Genomic DNA, 16,546 nt, shown 5'->3' with positions numbered 1-16,546 from the left:
ACAAACAGAGCTCACATGTGTAAGGAATCTCTTTTATTTCATACAAAATAGGTATAAAAATCTTTTACAAATTCATTGCCGTATTAACATGCCTGTTTTAGAACAATCGTCTCCTTATTAGCTAGACACATTGAACCCACAGGCATCATAAACCAAAACAAATGGCAGAATACTGGCTCTCTGAAGGCACTTTGTAAAGTTAGAACTTCAGTTTATTGCTGGACGAATATAAACATTGTAGGTGTGGCATGTAAAAAGGCTATTACAACACATATGTATATTAGATAAGAGTTGTCGTCTTTTTTATATTTTGTACAATCCGATTTTTGTTAAATGCATAAAGGCCTAAGAATTCACTCTGTGAAAAGCCCATTTTAACCAGGATAGCTCAAGGACAAACCATCCACTGACTCGGTATGACGATCTTGTGTACCTTCGTCTGTGATGGGGAGTCAGGTGGCTGAGCGGTGAGGGAGTCGGGCTAGTAATCTGAAGGTTGCCAGTTCGATTCCCAGCCGTGCAAAATGACGTTGTGTCCTTGGGCAAGGCACTTCACCCTACTTGCTTCGGGGAGAATGTCCCTGTACTTACTTCGCTCTGGATAAGAGCGTCTGCTAAATGACTAAATGTAATGTAAATGTAATGTGATGTTAAAACTGAATGCAAGTCACCATGTCTTCAATACAGCATTGATTTCAGTCCTTCTCATCCACAATACTGTGCTACTGTAGTTGCCTACCTTCAGTTAAAACATACAGCACCAAAATGCAAGACGGGAAACGTACAGGTGGATTTTCAATCATGCTAACAATGCGACCGTCCTTCTATGTGTGTTTTAGGTAGTTACACGTATTGTCGAGCAGCACGTTTATTCAACCAAATTCCTTCCTCAACTGATATGATCTGCACGTCATCAAATAGTAAATCGTAAAGTAAGTCAGGAACTGATGGATGTTAGCATCTGCAGAAATAAGTGGACACACAATGCAAAGTAACGACAAGTTCTTTGCGTTACTGTTGTGTCTCAACAACAACACAAGCGAAAGATGTCAAAAACTGCGATCTCTCGCTCGCGGTTCTCTGCCTCTCACGCCATTCCCGGCCTCGCGTCTCCAGCTCTCTGGAAGTGGCCGTGTACGCAAAACTCCCCTGCAGTTTGACACAGCAGAGGGGGAGTCCGCTTCCTCCGCTTCCTCTGAATTTTGGGAAAGCAGAAGTAGATCGTGGTCTAGGGATGTGGTAACGCTGGTTTGTACACACACTACATCCTTGCTGACCGTACCATTTCCCAATAAACGAAACGTTTATATTTGTTGCATAAAGTCAGCTTTTGTTCGTCAGAGGCATAATGTATCAGTCCATTTCAGAATAAGGACACACTTAGTGATTAAAAATGAATAAAAGCAAGCAACACAAAATACAATAAAAAAATAAAGAAAAGTATATAAAATGTTAACATTAGTGCAAAGGTCACACAAACACAAACAAAAAAAACATAAGAAAAAGTCCAATCACACTGTAGAAGTAACACTGTGCTTAAGCCACAAAAGCTTTTGTCTAACCATCGGAAAGCCATCTTGTAACTCCTTTAACTCTCCGAGACTCAAGAGCATGCCTCTCTCTTCAACTGACCAGTACCTTTTTGGGGGGGGGTTAACTGTCTACTACTAGTTCCTGAGTTGTGATAATGACCAGAGACTCGGAGGGAGTGCCGATCTCCCCAGGTCTTCCCCTCGTTAAACTGTACACAGTCACTTCAGCCATGAAGAAACTGCTTCATTTCCCTTTCTGTCTTTTCTGTTCACGATTCCACTGAACTGCGTATCTGCTTTACGGAACTGTAGATACTTCGGTGTCAAACTACATGTCTCTTAGAGGATGAATGTGAGGAAAAAGATGCATCTGGAGAGACAGGACCGAGGCGCAACCGTGGGCGGGGTCAAGATATTGTTGTCGCGTCCACCATCACCTCCGCATTACGTGATCCCCATCTCCTTCTGTCCTGGTTTGAGAAGCTGCCGTGATGGCTTTGTCCATTCCCATGGATTAACAGGACGTCTGTCACATGTAGTGGATGTGACCTCTGCATCTGCTCGCTGGACAGTCGGACTGAAGAGACTCCTGAGTGTGTTTATGTGTCGTACACAAGAGTGTCAGTGTCTGACCTGGCAGATCGTAGATTAGCATGATGTTACAGTAGGTTCAAATGATTGTGAAACACTGGGACGTGTACTGACGTACACATTAACCTGGTGTCCGATTCTCTGATCGTGCTGCAGTTTAAGTGGGCGGGGAAGGTCTGTTTGAATGGCAAAGAGCTGTACGCTCAATGTTCTCTGGCTTAGAGTGGAGGTGGAAAGAGGAATACAAATGTCGGAAGCTCCATACAACTGGGAATGTCTTAGGGAGTGTGTGTGTGTGTGTGTGTGTGTGTGTGTGGCTGTTTGTGCAAAACGTATGTTGGGACATGTTGGTGTCCAATGAGTTCACTACCATGAGGAAGGATTGTGGAGCTCCCTGATCGGAGAGGCTGGCCCACATTGGTATCGCTCACCCACGTCCTAAGCTGTCCATATCCCAGTTTGTGACAGTCCATCAAACTGAGGCAGAGAACACCCATCACTGCCAGGGTACCTTCCTGACCCCACACCACTCCCTGTCCTCCAGGACCTCGGCTGTGGGCGTGGGGGCGGGCGAGGGTGTGGGGGTGGAGTGAGAGGAGGGCTGGAGGGGCAGGGTGGCCATGGAGGAGGACGCCAGGACGTTGAGACTCTCCAGCGAGTCGGAGAGCGCTCGGTTGGTCTCGTGCTGAGGACAGAGGACGTAACGGTTGGGGTGGTGCACCTCCACCGTGGCCACAGATTCCAGGCCCTTCAAACAGGGGCCCCCCGTGGGGTCCCGGCCCCCCACAGCGCCCGGCTCCGAGGAGGACTCCTCCATGTTGACGTAGAGGATCTCGTCGGGGTCCTGCGGGTCCGGGAGCTCGTCCAGGGCCTTCTCCAGCTCGCAGCGCAGGTCCTGGAACCCGGGTCGGTCCTTAGGGCTCAGCAGCCAGCAGGAGAACATCATGGAGTAGCTGGAGGGAGGGGAGAGACAACTCATTCAGCACGGAAACGTACGGATGAATGGATCCAGTGAGCGCGGTCAGGTGGGGTACAGTGTCAGTCAGTGAGGTTGCTACTCACATGCTGTCCAGGCAGTCTGGAGGCTGCTTGAGGCGGTTCCCCTGCCTCAGGTAGTCGTAGATCTCACTGTTCTCCACCCCAGGGTACGGCGTCTGACCACGCGTCGCTATCTCCCACATGGTCACTCCAAACGACCACTGAGAGGGAGGGGCAGGAAGATGGAGGCGGAGGGAGGGGGAAGTAAGGAGTGGGTCAGAGAGTGGGTGAGACGGAAGAAGGGCTTGAGTTCTCCTCGGTTCTTTAACAGCGAGCCACATGTTCCTCAAACACAAATCCACACTGAGCAAACACTAGCTAGTCACGGGGCCAAATCAGAACAGCTACCTGCCCACTAAAAACACATGCAATAACACAGCCATGTTTGCTTTGGCTTGCTTCAGCGTACACACAAACATGCCAAAGAATGGCATGTTTGTGGAAAGGTTTTGAAGTGAAAACAAGAGGTGTAAAAAATTCACCGCACACGCAGATACACGCACGTGCACACGCACGTGCACACGCAGACTGATCTTGCAAACTCACCACGTCACTCTTAGTGGTGTAGACGCGGTCAGCCAGGCTCTCGATGGCGATCCACTTGACGGGCATCTTGGAGATGCGGCCCTGGCGGTAGTAGTCTCCGTTGTAGATCTTCTTGGAGAGGCCGAAGTCCGCCACACAAACATTCATGTTCTCATTCAGCCTGAAACAGAGAGAGAGAGAGAGAGACAGAGAGAGAGAGAGAGAGAGAGAGAGGGGGGAGAGGGGGAGAGGGGGAGAGGGGGAGAGGGAGAGAGGGGGAGAGGGAGAGAGGGAGAGAAATAGATAGAGAGAGAGACAGACAGACAGACAGACAGACAGACAGACAGACAGACAGAGAGAGAGAGGTTAGAGTACTGCAACAGTAAAGGGCATGTGTTTCAGACACACAGGCCAGAGATTGGCACAGGACAGAAAGCTGACAGGGCACAGGACAGGAAGCTGACAGGAGGAGACGTTGTGCTTACATGCAGTTACGAGCTGCCAGGTCTCTGTGGATGAAGTTCTTCCTGCTCAGGTACTCCATCCCCCGGGCGATGTCGGTCATGAACTTCACCAGCATCTGGGATGGGAGGTACTATAGGGCCAGGTGGAGGGGGAGTCCATACAGGGTGTACTTTAGTTTACAGTCCCAGCTGTTGATGTGCTATCAGTGCAGCAGAGGGCGCCTTAACCCATCTAAACCCAGTTGTGAAGAAACCCTTGTCCTGCACAGTGGAGCGGACTAAACCATTACTGAAGTACTGTCTCTATCAGAGATGAAGGCTTCACAGTTTTTCCCCTATTCCAAGGCCGATGGTTCAGTCCGCACCAGAGGGAGGGTTAGGATTCAGCTTTTTAGTGTCGTTCTAATGCTTGCCATCATTTCCAAGGAACTTGTTTTGATTACACTTGCATTTCTTAATCACTGTTCCCGAGTGGCGTATTGCTTACAGCAGTTTTATCTTCTTTCTTACTATTTCACAACTCCTGAGTGACAGCCCTGCTGATAGTGAAGGGGTCCACCCTGAACTCCCCCCACTACCAAACACGAGCCAAACACTAATACGGAATACAACATCTAACTTACTTGGACCTTACTTGGAAAATCCCTTACTCCCAGATATTATAGACCAGTGGAGCCAAGAGCACAGTGTGTAAGTGTGTGAGACTGTGTGTGTGTGTGTGCGTAGGACACACCACAGGGCAGTCTCCTAGACGTGAGTATAGCAGATAGCTGTGCAGGTCTCCATGTTTCATGTAGGGCAGGATCACCACAGGAGATGGATAACCTTCACTCTCCACAGTCTGAAGACACACACCTGGGGACACAGATCGACATTGTGGCCTGGGCATGACTTTAGGAAACGTAGACCATGTAGCCAGTGACCATGAATACCACTGTGAAAGTGTCCCCCTGTACTGGGGGAGTCAGGTGGCTGAGCGGTTAGGGAGTCGGGCTAGTAATCTGAAGGTTACCGGTTCGAATCCCGGCTGTGACAAATGACGTTGTGTTCTTGGGCAAGGCACTTCACCCTACTTGCTTCGGGGGGGAATGTCCCTGTACCTACTGTAAGTCGCTCTGGATAAGAGCATCTGCTAAATGACTAAATGTAAATGTACTAGGGCAACACTGTCCAGTGTATCAGTATCAGTATCAGTCTGAATCCAGACTGATACTGATGTTCTGTGTGTATCCTCACCTAGGAGCCTCATCACGTTGTGGTGGTCAAACTCCTTCATGCACGCGGCCTCTCGTAGGAAGTCCTCCATCTCTGTGCGAGTGCAGATGGCGACTGGAGGGGAGAAGAGCGGGAGAGGGGCGGGTGAGAGCGTGCGGGTGAGAGCCTGCCTGCTTCAGAACGTGTTGTGTTTTCTGCGGGGTGAACTTACTCTTCATGGTCTTCACTGCCACCTTCAGAGCAGACTCCTCCTGAGTGAGCAGCCCCTCCATCACAGAGCCAAACTCCCCTGCAGACACACACACACACACACACACACACTGGTAAAGCAACTTACTGACTAAAGAATGTTTCCATTCTGTCACAGCGATAGTCCATATGCCCCACTATCAGATGGGCTCAGCTGTAGCAAGGCCAGGAGGGCCAGGCAGTGCCTTAGTTCCAGATAGGCCGAGGAGCGGAAATCCAGCAAGATATCTCCTCCTCCAGACCTGACTCCCTGAATGATCTGCGTGCCACAGACTTTATCCCAAGGTCGTGAGGGAGTTGAGGAGGCTCTCACCTTCTCCCAGTGTCTTTCCCAGGGTTAGTTTATGCCTGTCCACCATCACGTCCTGCAGCTTGTGCTTGAGATCGTCACTGATGCCAAGGGTGTTCACTGGCAGAGACAAAACACAGCAAAACACATTCAACGTAAAATAACAGCGTCTTAAACGTACGGTCCTAAAACACCCGGGGTCAGATGGTCATGGAACCTTTTAGGGGGCCTGACAGCATTCTGATACACATCATTACTGGGCGGGACCGTATTGGAGAGAGAGAGGACAGGATATGAGGTCATAGACAGGGGTGGAGCCGGTCGTGTCAAGCCCACGGCTCCCCCAGGCTGCGGCATCGGACCCAGGTCGGGCCCAGCTGGCTGTCACCCAGCGGCACCGATAGCGAGGAGACCGTGCGTCACTCCAACACGGATGTATTCACATCTGGGCCGAGCTGCGTTCAGGGACAGACGTGTGAGAGGAACCCCCCAGCCTCCAGCTGTTGCCGGACTATCAATCTGCCACGCGTCGGACAGCAATGCGCTCAATCCGCAGGCATGTTCCGACGAGCACTTAGCGTGACTGGCTCTCAGCAGATGCTGGCTGGGAAGTCTTGTTGGTGAGCCAGGATGACTAATCAACAACAACAGAGCATCCGACCATGTTGTCCTCTCTCTCCATGTCTGTCTCTCTCTCTCTCACCCCTCTCTCTCTCTCTCTCTCTCTCTCTCTCTCTCTCTCTCTCTCTTAGGTGATCTCATTCAGCTTCTTCATCTATTCCTCTTTCTCCTCCTGTCATTTGGTTGTTTTGTCATGTTGCAACATGCGATGTGAGGAAAAAGACTCACAATGTCACTGAACTTGAGCGTCGCTTGACTGTATGAAAGATGTACGTGTGTATATGTTTGAGAGGCAGTCTGTTTTTGAGAAAACAATTATGGCTTTTACAGAAAGGCATCTTTGCAGAGCACAGACGTGTACTGATATAAAGTACCATGGGGTTTTTTGATACTGCACCTCAATTTAAATTGTATTTCCCTGGGCACCCTGTCTTAAACAGATTACATACACACTCTAGGCTGTAAGATGACTTAATAAGATAAAACATTCTCCTCTAAGAGCCTGTGTCTACTGAATGGGCACACTGTGCTGTTTTCTCAGCTGGGAAGAAGAGATTAACTACAAAAACAGAAGGAAAAGTTCTGAAACTGTAGTAGTTTGGTCAGGCCTGGGGTCCTGTAACCCTGGTGTCAGAAACACACCACAGGCAGAAGAACAGGGAAACTATCTCCTCTGCTATCTATCACTGTCTGTCCTGAGGTGTGGTACTGGTAGAGACATGTAGAGATATGCTCTGCTAGGGACAAGCCACCAGCCTACAGAACAGAAGCCGAGTACAGAGAGTGCAGGGATGCTCAGGTGGGAGTCAGGTGGCTGAGCGGTGAGGGAATCGGGCTAGTAATCCGAAGGTTGCCAGTTCGATTCCCGGTCATGCCAACTGACGTTGTGTCCTTGAGCAAGGCACTTCACCCTACTTGCCTCGGGGGAATGTCCCTGTGCTTACTGTAAGTCGCTCTGGATAAGAGCGTCTGCTAAATGACTAAATGTAAATGTCTAAATGTAATGCTCAATCAATGCAATGCTCTATTTCTACATTTCTCAACAGCTGCATGTCTGTGAAACATGCCTGTATAACAAGTGTAACCTGTGTGTGTGTGTGTGTGTGTGTGTGTGTGTATCTCTGTGTGTGTGTGTGTGTGTGTGTGTGTGTGTGTGAGGGTCTTAGGGAAGCAGGAGGAGTACTACTCACAGGTAGCCTCGGTGGTTCTGCGGCTGTATGTGCGACGGGCTCGGTACCGGACCACCAGCTCCCCACTCTCCATCATGGGCTCAAAGGCCTCACTGTGAACACACACACAAACACACACACACACGCACACACACACACACAAACACAGAAAAAAAGGCACATTTAAGAATCAGTCGTAGCTCCTGCAGATGGCTGAACAGCTGAAAGCATGACTTTTCCCCTCTAGTTCAGACGGATGGGACCTTGACACAGATGGGCTCTGTAAGAGGCCTTCTAAATGCAGCAGAATGCAGAGGGAACTGAGACAAATAGGTCATGTAAAAGACATCATTTATCTTGGCTCAGCAGCGCTGCCTGGTCCTCCCTCCCAGAGGTGGGAGGGGGGCGGTACGCACCCGAAACGAGTCTCCTTCCTCCGCAGACGAGCCACGTACACGGCCATGAGCACGGCCAGGGCCACGGCCCGCCGCGATGGCCATCACCACGTACCACCAGTGCCAGGAGAAGGTAGGGGGGGAGGACAGGCCTGAGGGGGAGGAGGGAGGAGGGGAGGGTCATGGGGAGTGTTTGAGGGAAAGGCGGAAGACTAAATAGGTTACCACAGGGTGTGTGTGTGTCCTAGGGGTTAGTATGGTGTAAAGGGGTTTTAATGCAGGTCGTAGCTAGGGGGGACTGTGTATTCCTGTTGGACCTGTTATTTGACTCTTGATGTCTCCTGTCCTCTGCGTCGAGGGCTGATGATCTCATTAGAAGCAGCTTAGTGACCTCAGCTGCTCCTCCGTATTCTATAAACACTAGGGTGGGACGCCTCATGCTCTTTATTAAACTGTACACCCAAAATATCTCCTTCTCTCCTTCCCACATCGTCCTTTTCTCACCTCGTCATTTCCTTAAAGAATCCTAGCGGATCTCTCTCTCTCGGGAGTTCTACTTTAGGCAACAGCCCTGTTCTCACACTAAATACCCCCCACCAGCCCCCGCCCTTCCAAAACATCTCCCCCTGTGTCCAACCGCCACCCACTGTTTTGAACTTTCTGTTCAGCCTGTCCACCCCACATTCTCTCCTCTTCTGCTCTCTTCATCGCTCACTCTTGTTCTTTATGAATTGTCTGTCTGGCCCGATTAGACTAAGCAAACAGAGATGCTACACTGTTGCTGGTTATAAATATTTATGACTTGTCTCCCCCTCCCTCCTCCCTCCTCCCTCCTTCCTCTCTTTTGTCCATTCTTCTCTATTTTCTCTTCCTTCCTTTTTCTCAGATGCACATGAAGAGGGGGCGATTGAGAGAGTGAGCACAAAGTAAAGAGGGAGAGAGAGAGAGAGAAAAGTAGAGAGAGAAAGAGAGAAGTGGAGAGAGAAAAGGAGAGAGAAGGAGAAGTCCTGTGGTCAGATAAAGAACTGAGGTCATGCTGTTTCTCTCTCAGTGTGTGTTCCTTCCTTCTCTGAGGTCACAAGGCAGGGTGTTTATGGGTGTTTATAGACCAGGGTTTCAATTCTCAGTTATGGCTCACCTCTGGACTTCAGCTCCTCCATTTCTGGGAAGGAAGACAGACATTATTAGATAGAGTGACAACACTACATACACTACATCATCTAAACGCATCATCTATACACATCATCTATGCCCATCATCTATACACATCATCTATACACATCATCTATACACATCATCTATACACATCATCTATACACATCATCCTCTCTACATGTATGGTATGCTATCTGCTCTCCCTCTCTCACTCACCAGGGGTGATGAGGGTGAGGGTCTGCAGGGGTGTCCAGGGTCCCGGGCCAGCCTCTGTGTAGGCACACAGCCTGAAGGACACGTTGGACAGGGGCAAGGACAGGTTGATGGACAGCTCAGGGTAGAGGCCTGCCTCCAGCACCGTCTGACCGCCGCGGCAGGGAGAGGTAGACAGAGGCAACACAGGATAAGCGCTTCTGATTTGAGTGATCTGAGATTACAGTTGGCTCGAGGGATTTCATGACAGCGTGAGGATTTGCATGAAACCTGCGCGCGCGGTGTGTGTGCATGTGCACACTTACGTGCGAGCCTGCGTGTGTGCACATGTGTGTGTGTGTGTGTGTGTGTTAGAGAGTGCGTGTGTGATGGAGATACCTGATTCATGTTGGGGGTGCTGTACTCCAGCAGGTATCCCTGGAGGTCTCCATTCAGCCTCCCAGGAGGTTCCTCCCAGCTCACCAGCACATCTGTACCATTCAGTACCGCGCTCACGTTCACAGGGGGGTTATCCGGTACTGGAACACACACGGAAACACAGGTCACACACAGAACGCTGCTTCGAGCCGACACCCTGCTTCAGATCTCTCTCTGACCACAACTTAAAGCCGTTCTGTTCATGACAGGCAAACTAAATCTTCTCTACTGTACATTCTGTTATCTGTCCGTACTGGGACGCATAGCTAAGTTCTGTGAGAGGAATTTGCGAGGTATTTGGGTGGGAGGGTGAGGTGGGATGAGATGGAAGTCTCAGCTCCAGGGTGTGGGGTGTAGGGCCCGGGGCCAGCGGAGGACCAGGACCTGGGGCAGAGCGAGCGGTCTGAAGGGTGTGCAGGTATGTGTTGCTTTGCCAGAACAGCCTCCAGCGTGTGGATAACTAGAGCAGCTGGGAGTACAGGGTCCCAGGGAATGTGGAGAATTCTCCTTTATTAGGGGCAAAAAGGCTAGTTAAGGGCACCACAGACTGGAAGATTCAGCTGAGCACAGAAAACCACAGCGGTCTCTGTCTGTGCATGGATGAGAGAACACAAGAGACACACGCTGATCTCTCTTTCTTTCTCTCTCTCTCTCTCTCTCTCTCTCTCTCTCTCTCTCTCTCTCTCTCTCTCTCTCTCTCTCTCTCTCTCTCTCCTTTCTCTCTTTCTCTCTTTCTCTCTCTCTCCCCCTAACTCTCCCTCCCTCTCCATCTCTCTGTCTCTCTCTCTCTCTCTCTGTCTCTCTCTCATCTCTCTCTCTCTCTCTCTCTCTCTGTCTGTCTGTCTGTCTGTCTGTCTGTCTGTCTGTCTGTCTGTCTGTCTGTCTGTCTGTCCGTCCCTCCCTCCCTCCCTCCCTCCCTCCCTCCCTCCCTCCCTCCCTCCCTCCCTCCCTCCCTCCCTCCCTCCCTCCCTCCCTCCCTCTCCTCTCCCCTCTCCCTCTCCCTCTCTCTCTCTCTCTCTCTCTGTCCCCCTCACTCTCCCTCCCTCCATCTCTCTCTCTCTCTCCTCCTTATTCTTCTAAGCTTGCCTTTTTTGCCTTTCTTCCCTTTTTATACCCAAGAGCGAGAAAAGCTATTGGCAACAGAAAAACCCCCAATGGAGAGAAAACTAGCCGAATAACATGCTAGAAATAGCAGCAGGAATGTGTGTGTTCGCGTATATGTATGTGTGCGTGGGTATGTCTGAGATTGTGTATGCGAATGTGTGTGTGTTATATAAGTGTGTGTGCATTTTTCTGAGTGTGTGTGTGTTCTCTGGACTGCACCGACATCCAAGAACTCCGCTCAGAAGAGGAGACGACAGTGCTTATTTCCTTTGTTGCCGTTGGAGAAGTAAGGCTCCCTTTGTCTAAATGTAACACACACGCTCACTCACACAGTGTGTGAGAGTTTGGGACTAGGAGTCCAGCACATGGATGATGTTATCAGGAAGCGTTTGGCGGCTGATTGTTTCCACATGTGGCCCTGGCTCGTACCACCAGCGGCAACAAAAACACCCTCCATGTCCGCTCCTCCAGTCCGCCTACGCCTGTGCCCCCCCCATTCCTCTCCTGCCCTCTCCTCCCTCCACCTCCATCGTTTGCTCTGTTCCTCCCTCCCCCTCTCTCCATCCCTCTCTGCCTCCTTCCCTCCCTCCCTCCCTCTCTACCTCCCTCCCTCTCTCTCTGCCTCCTTCCGTCCCTCCCTCTCTACCTCCTTCCCTCCCTCTCTGCCTCCCTCCCTCTCTACCTCCTTCCCTCCCTCTCTACCTCCTTCCCACCCTCTCTACCTCCTTCCCTCCCTCTCTGCCTCCTTCCCTCCCTCTCTGCCTCCTTCCCTCCCTCTCTGCCTCCTTCCCTCCCTCTCTGCTTCATTCCCTCCCTCCCTACCTCCTTCCCTCCCTCTCTACCTCCCTCCCCTCCTCTCCTGTTCAGCATGATTACATCTCCTTCTCTCCAGCTTTTCTTCCCTCTCTTACTTCTGCTGTGTGGTAACGTCTCTCTCTTTATCATAAAAGAATGAGGCAATGAGTTCAAGTGGACAAAGATGTGGGTGTCTGCATTAAAAAACAGGGGGGGGGGGTGAGTCTACAAACTTCAGTTGGGAGAGTTGAAAACATTACGAGGAACAAAGATAAACAGAGAAGATGCCTGTGCCCGAATGTTCCCGTCTTTAAATTACCGATATGACACAACACAAAGAGACATTAATAAACATGCGTTTCTGCTCAATTTTAAACCCCCAAATATCCAGACATTGCTCCAACCAATTTCTAATAAGGGAGATTAACACATGGCTCCACTACAACAACAACCTTACATAGCATGCAAGTTATAGAAAAGACCCTCTCTGGGTGGAATCTATTTTAGTGGTCACAGAAGTCCTGTAGGTAGTTTGTATGGAGACGGATGAAATGTGATGACGGAGAACAAAAGACCCTAATCCTGACCCTGGCCCTGGCTGGCCCTGGCCCTAACCCTAACCCTGACCCTGACCCTGACCCTGACCCTGACCCTGACCCTGACCCTGGCCCTGGCTGGCCCTAACCCTGACCCTGACCCTGACCCTGACCCTGACCCTGGCTGGCCCTAACCCTGACCCTGACCCTGACCCTGGCTGGCCCTAACCCTAACCCTGGCCCTGTCCCCGGCCCTAACCCCAGCAGTATACTGTCCCTCTTAGCTCCTTCTCTCTGTCTCTGCTCTGCCGTCTGTCCGGGTGGGACTGTACGAGAGTGGGATGGATCCACCAAAATCCTGACTCACTCTGGCTTCCTCTCTCTGATCTCAGTCAACACTGACCAGCTCAGCGCTGCTCAGGAAATGTCTTTCCCAGCCGGCGGCAGTCGTGAATGTCAAGGTCCTCGAACATGTCCTGACCTCTGGAACAGTCAGTTGTTTATACCGCAGACGTTCCCTTGTTAGTGTCTCATCAGACAGAACAGGATGCTCTGTGAAATGGTGTTGTTTAATGTTTGTGGTTTATTTGTTAGGCGGTGTATTAAATAGGATTGGGATCATAAGTGACATGGGTGTGTGTGAGTGTGAGTGTGTGTGTGTGTGTGTGTGTGTGTGTGTGTGTGTGTGTGTGTGTGTGTGTGTGTGTGTGTAACAGGCCAGCGTGGGCCTGACTCACTCCCGGTCTCAGCATCTGGAGGAGTGAGTGTGTTGCCATGTTCCTGTTCAGAGGAAGTGGGGATTCAGTAGTTCTGCTGGCTTCTGCTGAGACTGATGACTAATGTTACATAAGACTGGGCACGATGAGGACCGTGTGTACAAACAACTGCTGTTTGTTGATTCCATAATCATACTGTATTTAAAGAGAGCGACGCTGTATATGTTAAATCCCCTTAGATGCTTTGGATTAGAGGTGTGACACGGAAAGCTCTATGCCCTTCGTTGTTTTATTCTCCTGTTATTCTCTGTCTCTCTCTCTCTCTTCCTCCCTCCCTCCATCTCCCTCTCTGTTTTCCCTCACTCTCACTCTTCTCCCTAGGGGACAGATTGGGGATTTGGGAAACTAACAAGTTGCATGTTTTTTCAGAGTCCCCCCACTCCTCCTTTCTCAGGCTTTTCCATCCTTCCAGCATACTCCCACCATCCCTCTCTATTTCATTTTTTTCCCACAGTGCCTAGTGGTATTTCATCCCTCTTTTGGAGGGAGAGATCGCAAGTCATCTGGGGTCGAAAAAGGGAACAGGGAGCAAGGAGGAGGAGACTTTCATGAAAGAAAGACTGGAACGAGAAACCGAACGAGAATGTACGCCTGTTTGCAGATGCAGGAAATACATTCCTCCTGTAAGGCTTCAGTATGTCCTGGAGTATGAGAGGAGGGGGGATGGAGGGTGGGGGGAGAGATGGTCTTCAAAGAACGAAAAAAGGAAAAGGGAGGGATTGGCAGTGAGTGATAGACCTTGGTGTGAGAAGACCTTGGGAGGATGGGAGAAGGAGGAAGAGGCCCAAAGGACTATTATTAAAGATGCCTGGCTTAAGATTCTACAGAACTTCTCCTTAACTCTTTTCTCCTTTTGATCTCTATGTTCACACCATAACGAAGAACGCTGTTCTACTTGAAGCCGGGGGACGGCTGAGGCTCAGGAAGAGAGGGGTAGAGAGAGTTCTTCCACTAATCACAAGGTGGGCGGTTTGATTCCCGACTCCTCCTGGCCATGCGTCAAAGTGTCCTTGAACAGACACTGAACCCCACGTTGCTGCTGATGGCAGGCCAGCACCTTGTATAGCAGCTCCTCCGCCGAGTGTGTGTGTGTGTGTGTGTGTGTGTGTGTGTGTGTGTGTTGGTGTGTGTGTGTGTGTGTGAATGGGTGAATGAAAGGTAAAAATGTAAAGAGCTTTAAGTGCCGGAACGGAAGAAAAGCGATATGTAAATGCAGTCCTTTAACATTTACCATTAATTTCAGCACAAAAAAATCGAAAGAAAGTAAACAAGCTACGTAATTTCAGCTGTATTCCCAGCTGTGTAGCGCCTCTACAGTCTCATGACTCCCCCCTCGCAGATATCATGCCAGATCTCTTCATGAAGATCACAGTTACATTACATTTACATTTATGCATTTAGCAGACGCTTTTATCCAAAAGCGACTTCCAAGAGAGAGTTTTACAAAAGTGCATAGGTCACTGATCATGACAACGGATAGCCCCAAACATTGCGGGTAGCCAAACATGATGCATACATTGTGAAACCAAATAAGTCCCAAAGGGAAGAACAATAAGTTATAATCTGATGACGAGAGCTGGAACAAAAGATGCAAGACCACACATCTGCACATGTGCAGAATGAGACCAACAATTAAGTAGGAATACTAGGAGAGGGAGAGAGGAGGAGAGATAGGACGAGTGGGGAGGAGAGGGAGAGAGGAGGAGAGATAGGACGAATGGGGAGGAGAGGGAGGAAGAGAGAGTAACGTCTTGCCAACAAAGCCCACAGAAGGACATAGCAGTCACAGTGCTCTGGTCCTCCACCGCAGAGGGACACGTGGAAAATATGCCTCTGCTTTCCTAAACTCCCTCTCCTCCCTCTCTCTCTCTCTCTCTCTTCTCTCTCTCTCTCTCTTTGACCTTTGCCGCGACTCATTCTCTCACTGTCAGTTCTTTCACCCTTATCTTCAGCCCCTGCCTACCACCTGCCCCCCCCCCCCCCCTTCCTCGTTTGACCGTTACTGGGGAAGACAAGTGGCAGAGAGACCAGCCAAATATAAGAATGTAGCAATATTATCCATCTGGGTCTTCTCCCCTTCAAAATTATATACTTTCAGCGGGGGAAGGAATTTTTCCACTGGGTAACGAAAAAACAGGGCTGATAGTTGAGAATGTTGAGGGAGAGAAAATGCTTACAAAGTTTCAAAACCACCTCCTTTTCTGCTCCCCTTTGGCTTTCATAAACTGTCAACCTTCTAGCTCATACTTTTGTTTACAAGAGAAGCCATTATAAATGCTCTCGTACTGTAAGCAACGTCCACCATGGAAAAGCCCCCTTCCTTCTTTCCTATGGCATGTCTTTCTGCTTAATGTTATTTTCCACTCCCTACATCCAGGGATACATACAGGCAGCATGAGCTGGCACGACGGGGGGTGGGGGGGAGAATCCAAGCATTACAGTCATGACAGCGTGGCCTCTCGCCGCTAGGCTAACCGAAGCCTTTCAAGAAGAAATTACCATCCATCTCTCCATTCTCTGCTGTTTTATTTGTCCCTCCCTTCTGTACCTCCCCTCCACCTCTCTCCTCCTCCACAGTTTACGTTGAAACTGCCTGGCAGGGTTGTGGATTTACGGCGCCCGCTCCATCTGGTTGTCAATTCCTAGTAAACACAGGCTTTACTGATGGTGATACAGGGCTGGGTAGGTACACAATAACCTGTCTTCTATCGCTGCCTTGACCCACTTAGAAGAGCTACCCAAACTGCAGTCTTGAGATGGCTTGGTCCCGGCGCCAGCTCCATGTCAGCTACGGTGCTACCAAAGTCCCACTGATGGGAGGGGAGGTTGGACCAGGACCAGAACCAGGGGCCAAGTATCTCACACCCAGCCCTGCTGACCCATTTAGAGTCAGACACACAAAAACATCCAGGATGAAAACAAACATAGTGGGATTCAGATGGCTGAGGCGGTTAGGGGAATCGGGCTATTAATCAGAAGGTTGCCGGTTCGATTCCCGTGTTGTTGTGTCCCCTTGGCAAGGCACTTTACCCCTACTTGCCTTGTGGAATGTCCCTGTACTTACTGTAAGTCCCTCTGGATAAGAGCGTCTGCTAAATGATTAAATGTAAACATCTAGTTTCCCCTCTCTGAGGAGAAGTCCTACCAGGGCTTCTCTGCGGGTCCTACCTCCTTGGCTGGTGTGGAGCCCCACCCAGGGTGTCCATACGGAGGCTCCCTGGCTGCTGTGACAGGAGACCCTGGACTGCGTAGGGGCTGTGGGGCTCCAGGCCCCCCCAGCAGGAGGCTGGCCGGGGGGACGTTCACGTCCTGGTTGAGGATCATGTGATCGGTCATGTGATCGGGGCCCATGCTGGAGACCCCCGATTGCTTTGTCTGGGAACAGAGAAACAGAGAGCTGCATCAGAACACACTAATCTTTGTGCAACAGATTTTGTGCCTGAGCCAAGATGTGAAGGATAT

At 50.2% G+C, this 16,546-nt stretch overlaps 1 protein-coding gene across 1 annotated transcript; it reads right to left on the bottom strand.

Annotated features, from left to right (window-relative positions):
- Positions 1 to 27: 27 nt before the first annotated feature.
- LOC136951776 (tyrosine-protein kinase receptor UFO-like) lies at positions 28 to 16,443 on the bottom strand. The gene is given in 17 exon segments (XM_067246376.1): positions 28 to 3,076; positions 3,186 to 3,322; positions 3,708 to 3,867; positions 4,172 to 4,281; positions 4,884 to 5,005; positions 5,387 to 5,479; positions 5,577 to 5,654; positions 5,928 to 6,023; positions 7,715 to 7,806; positions 8,110 to 8,177; positions 8,179 to 8,240; positions 9,227 to 9,250; positions 9,460 to 9,604; positions 9,835 to 9,974; positions 16,253 to 16,325; positions 16,327 to 16,359; positions 16,361 to 16,443. Coding segments are annotated over 17 exon segments (1,965 nt in total). The 5' UTR covers positions 16,436 to 16,443; the 3' UTR covers positions 28 to 2,619.
- Between the last annotated feature and the right edge of the window lie 103 nt (positions 16,444 to 16,546).

The sequence above is a fragment of the Osmerus mordax genome, chromosome 11 (genome assembly GCF_038355195.1).
Source record: "Osmerus mordax isolate fOsmMor3 chromosome 11, fOsmMor3.pri, whole genome shotgun sequence".
NCBI classification, from domain to species: domain Eukaryota; kingdom Metazoa; phylum Chordata; class Actinopteri; order Osmeriformes; family Osmeridae; genus Osmerus; species Osmerus mordax.
Note: the sequence above shows the minus strand (reverse complement) of the source record. Positions and strands in the feature narration are given on the sequence as shown.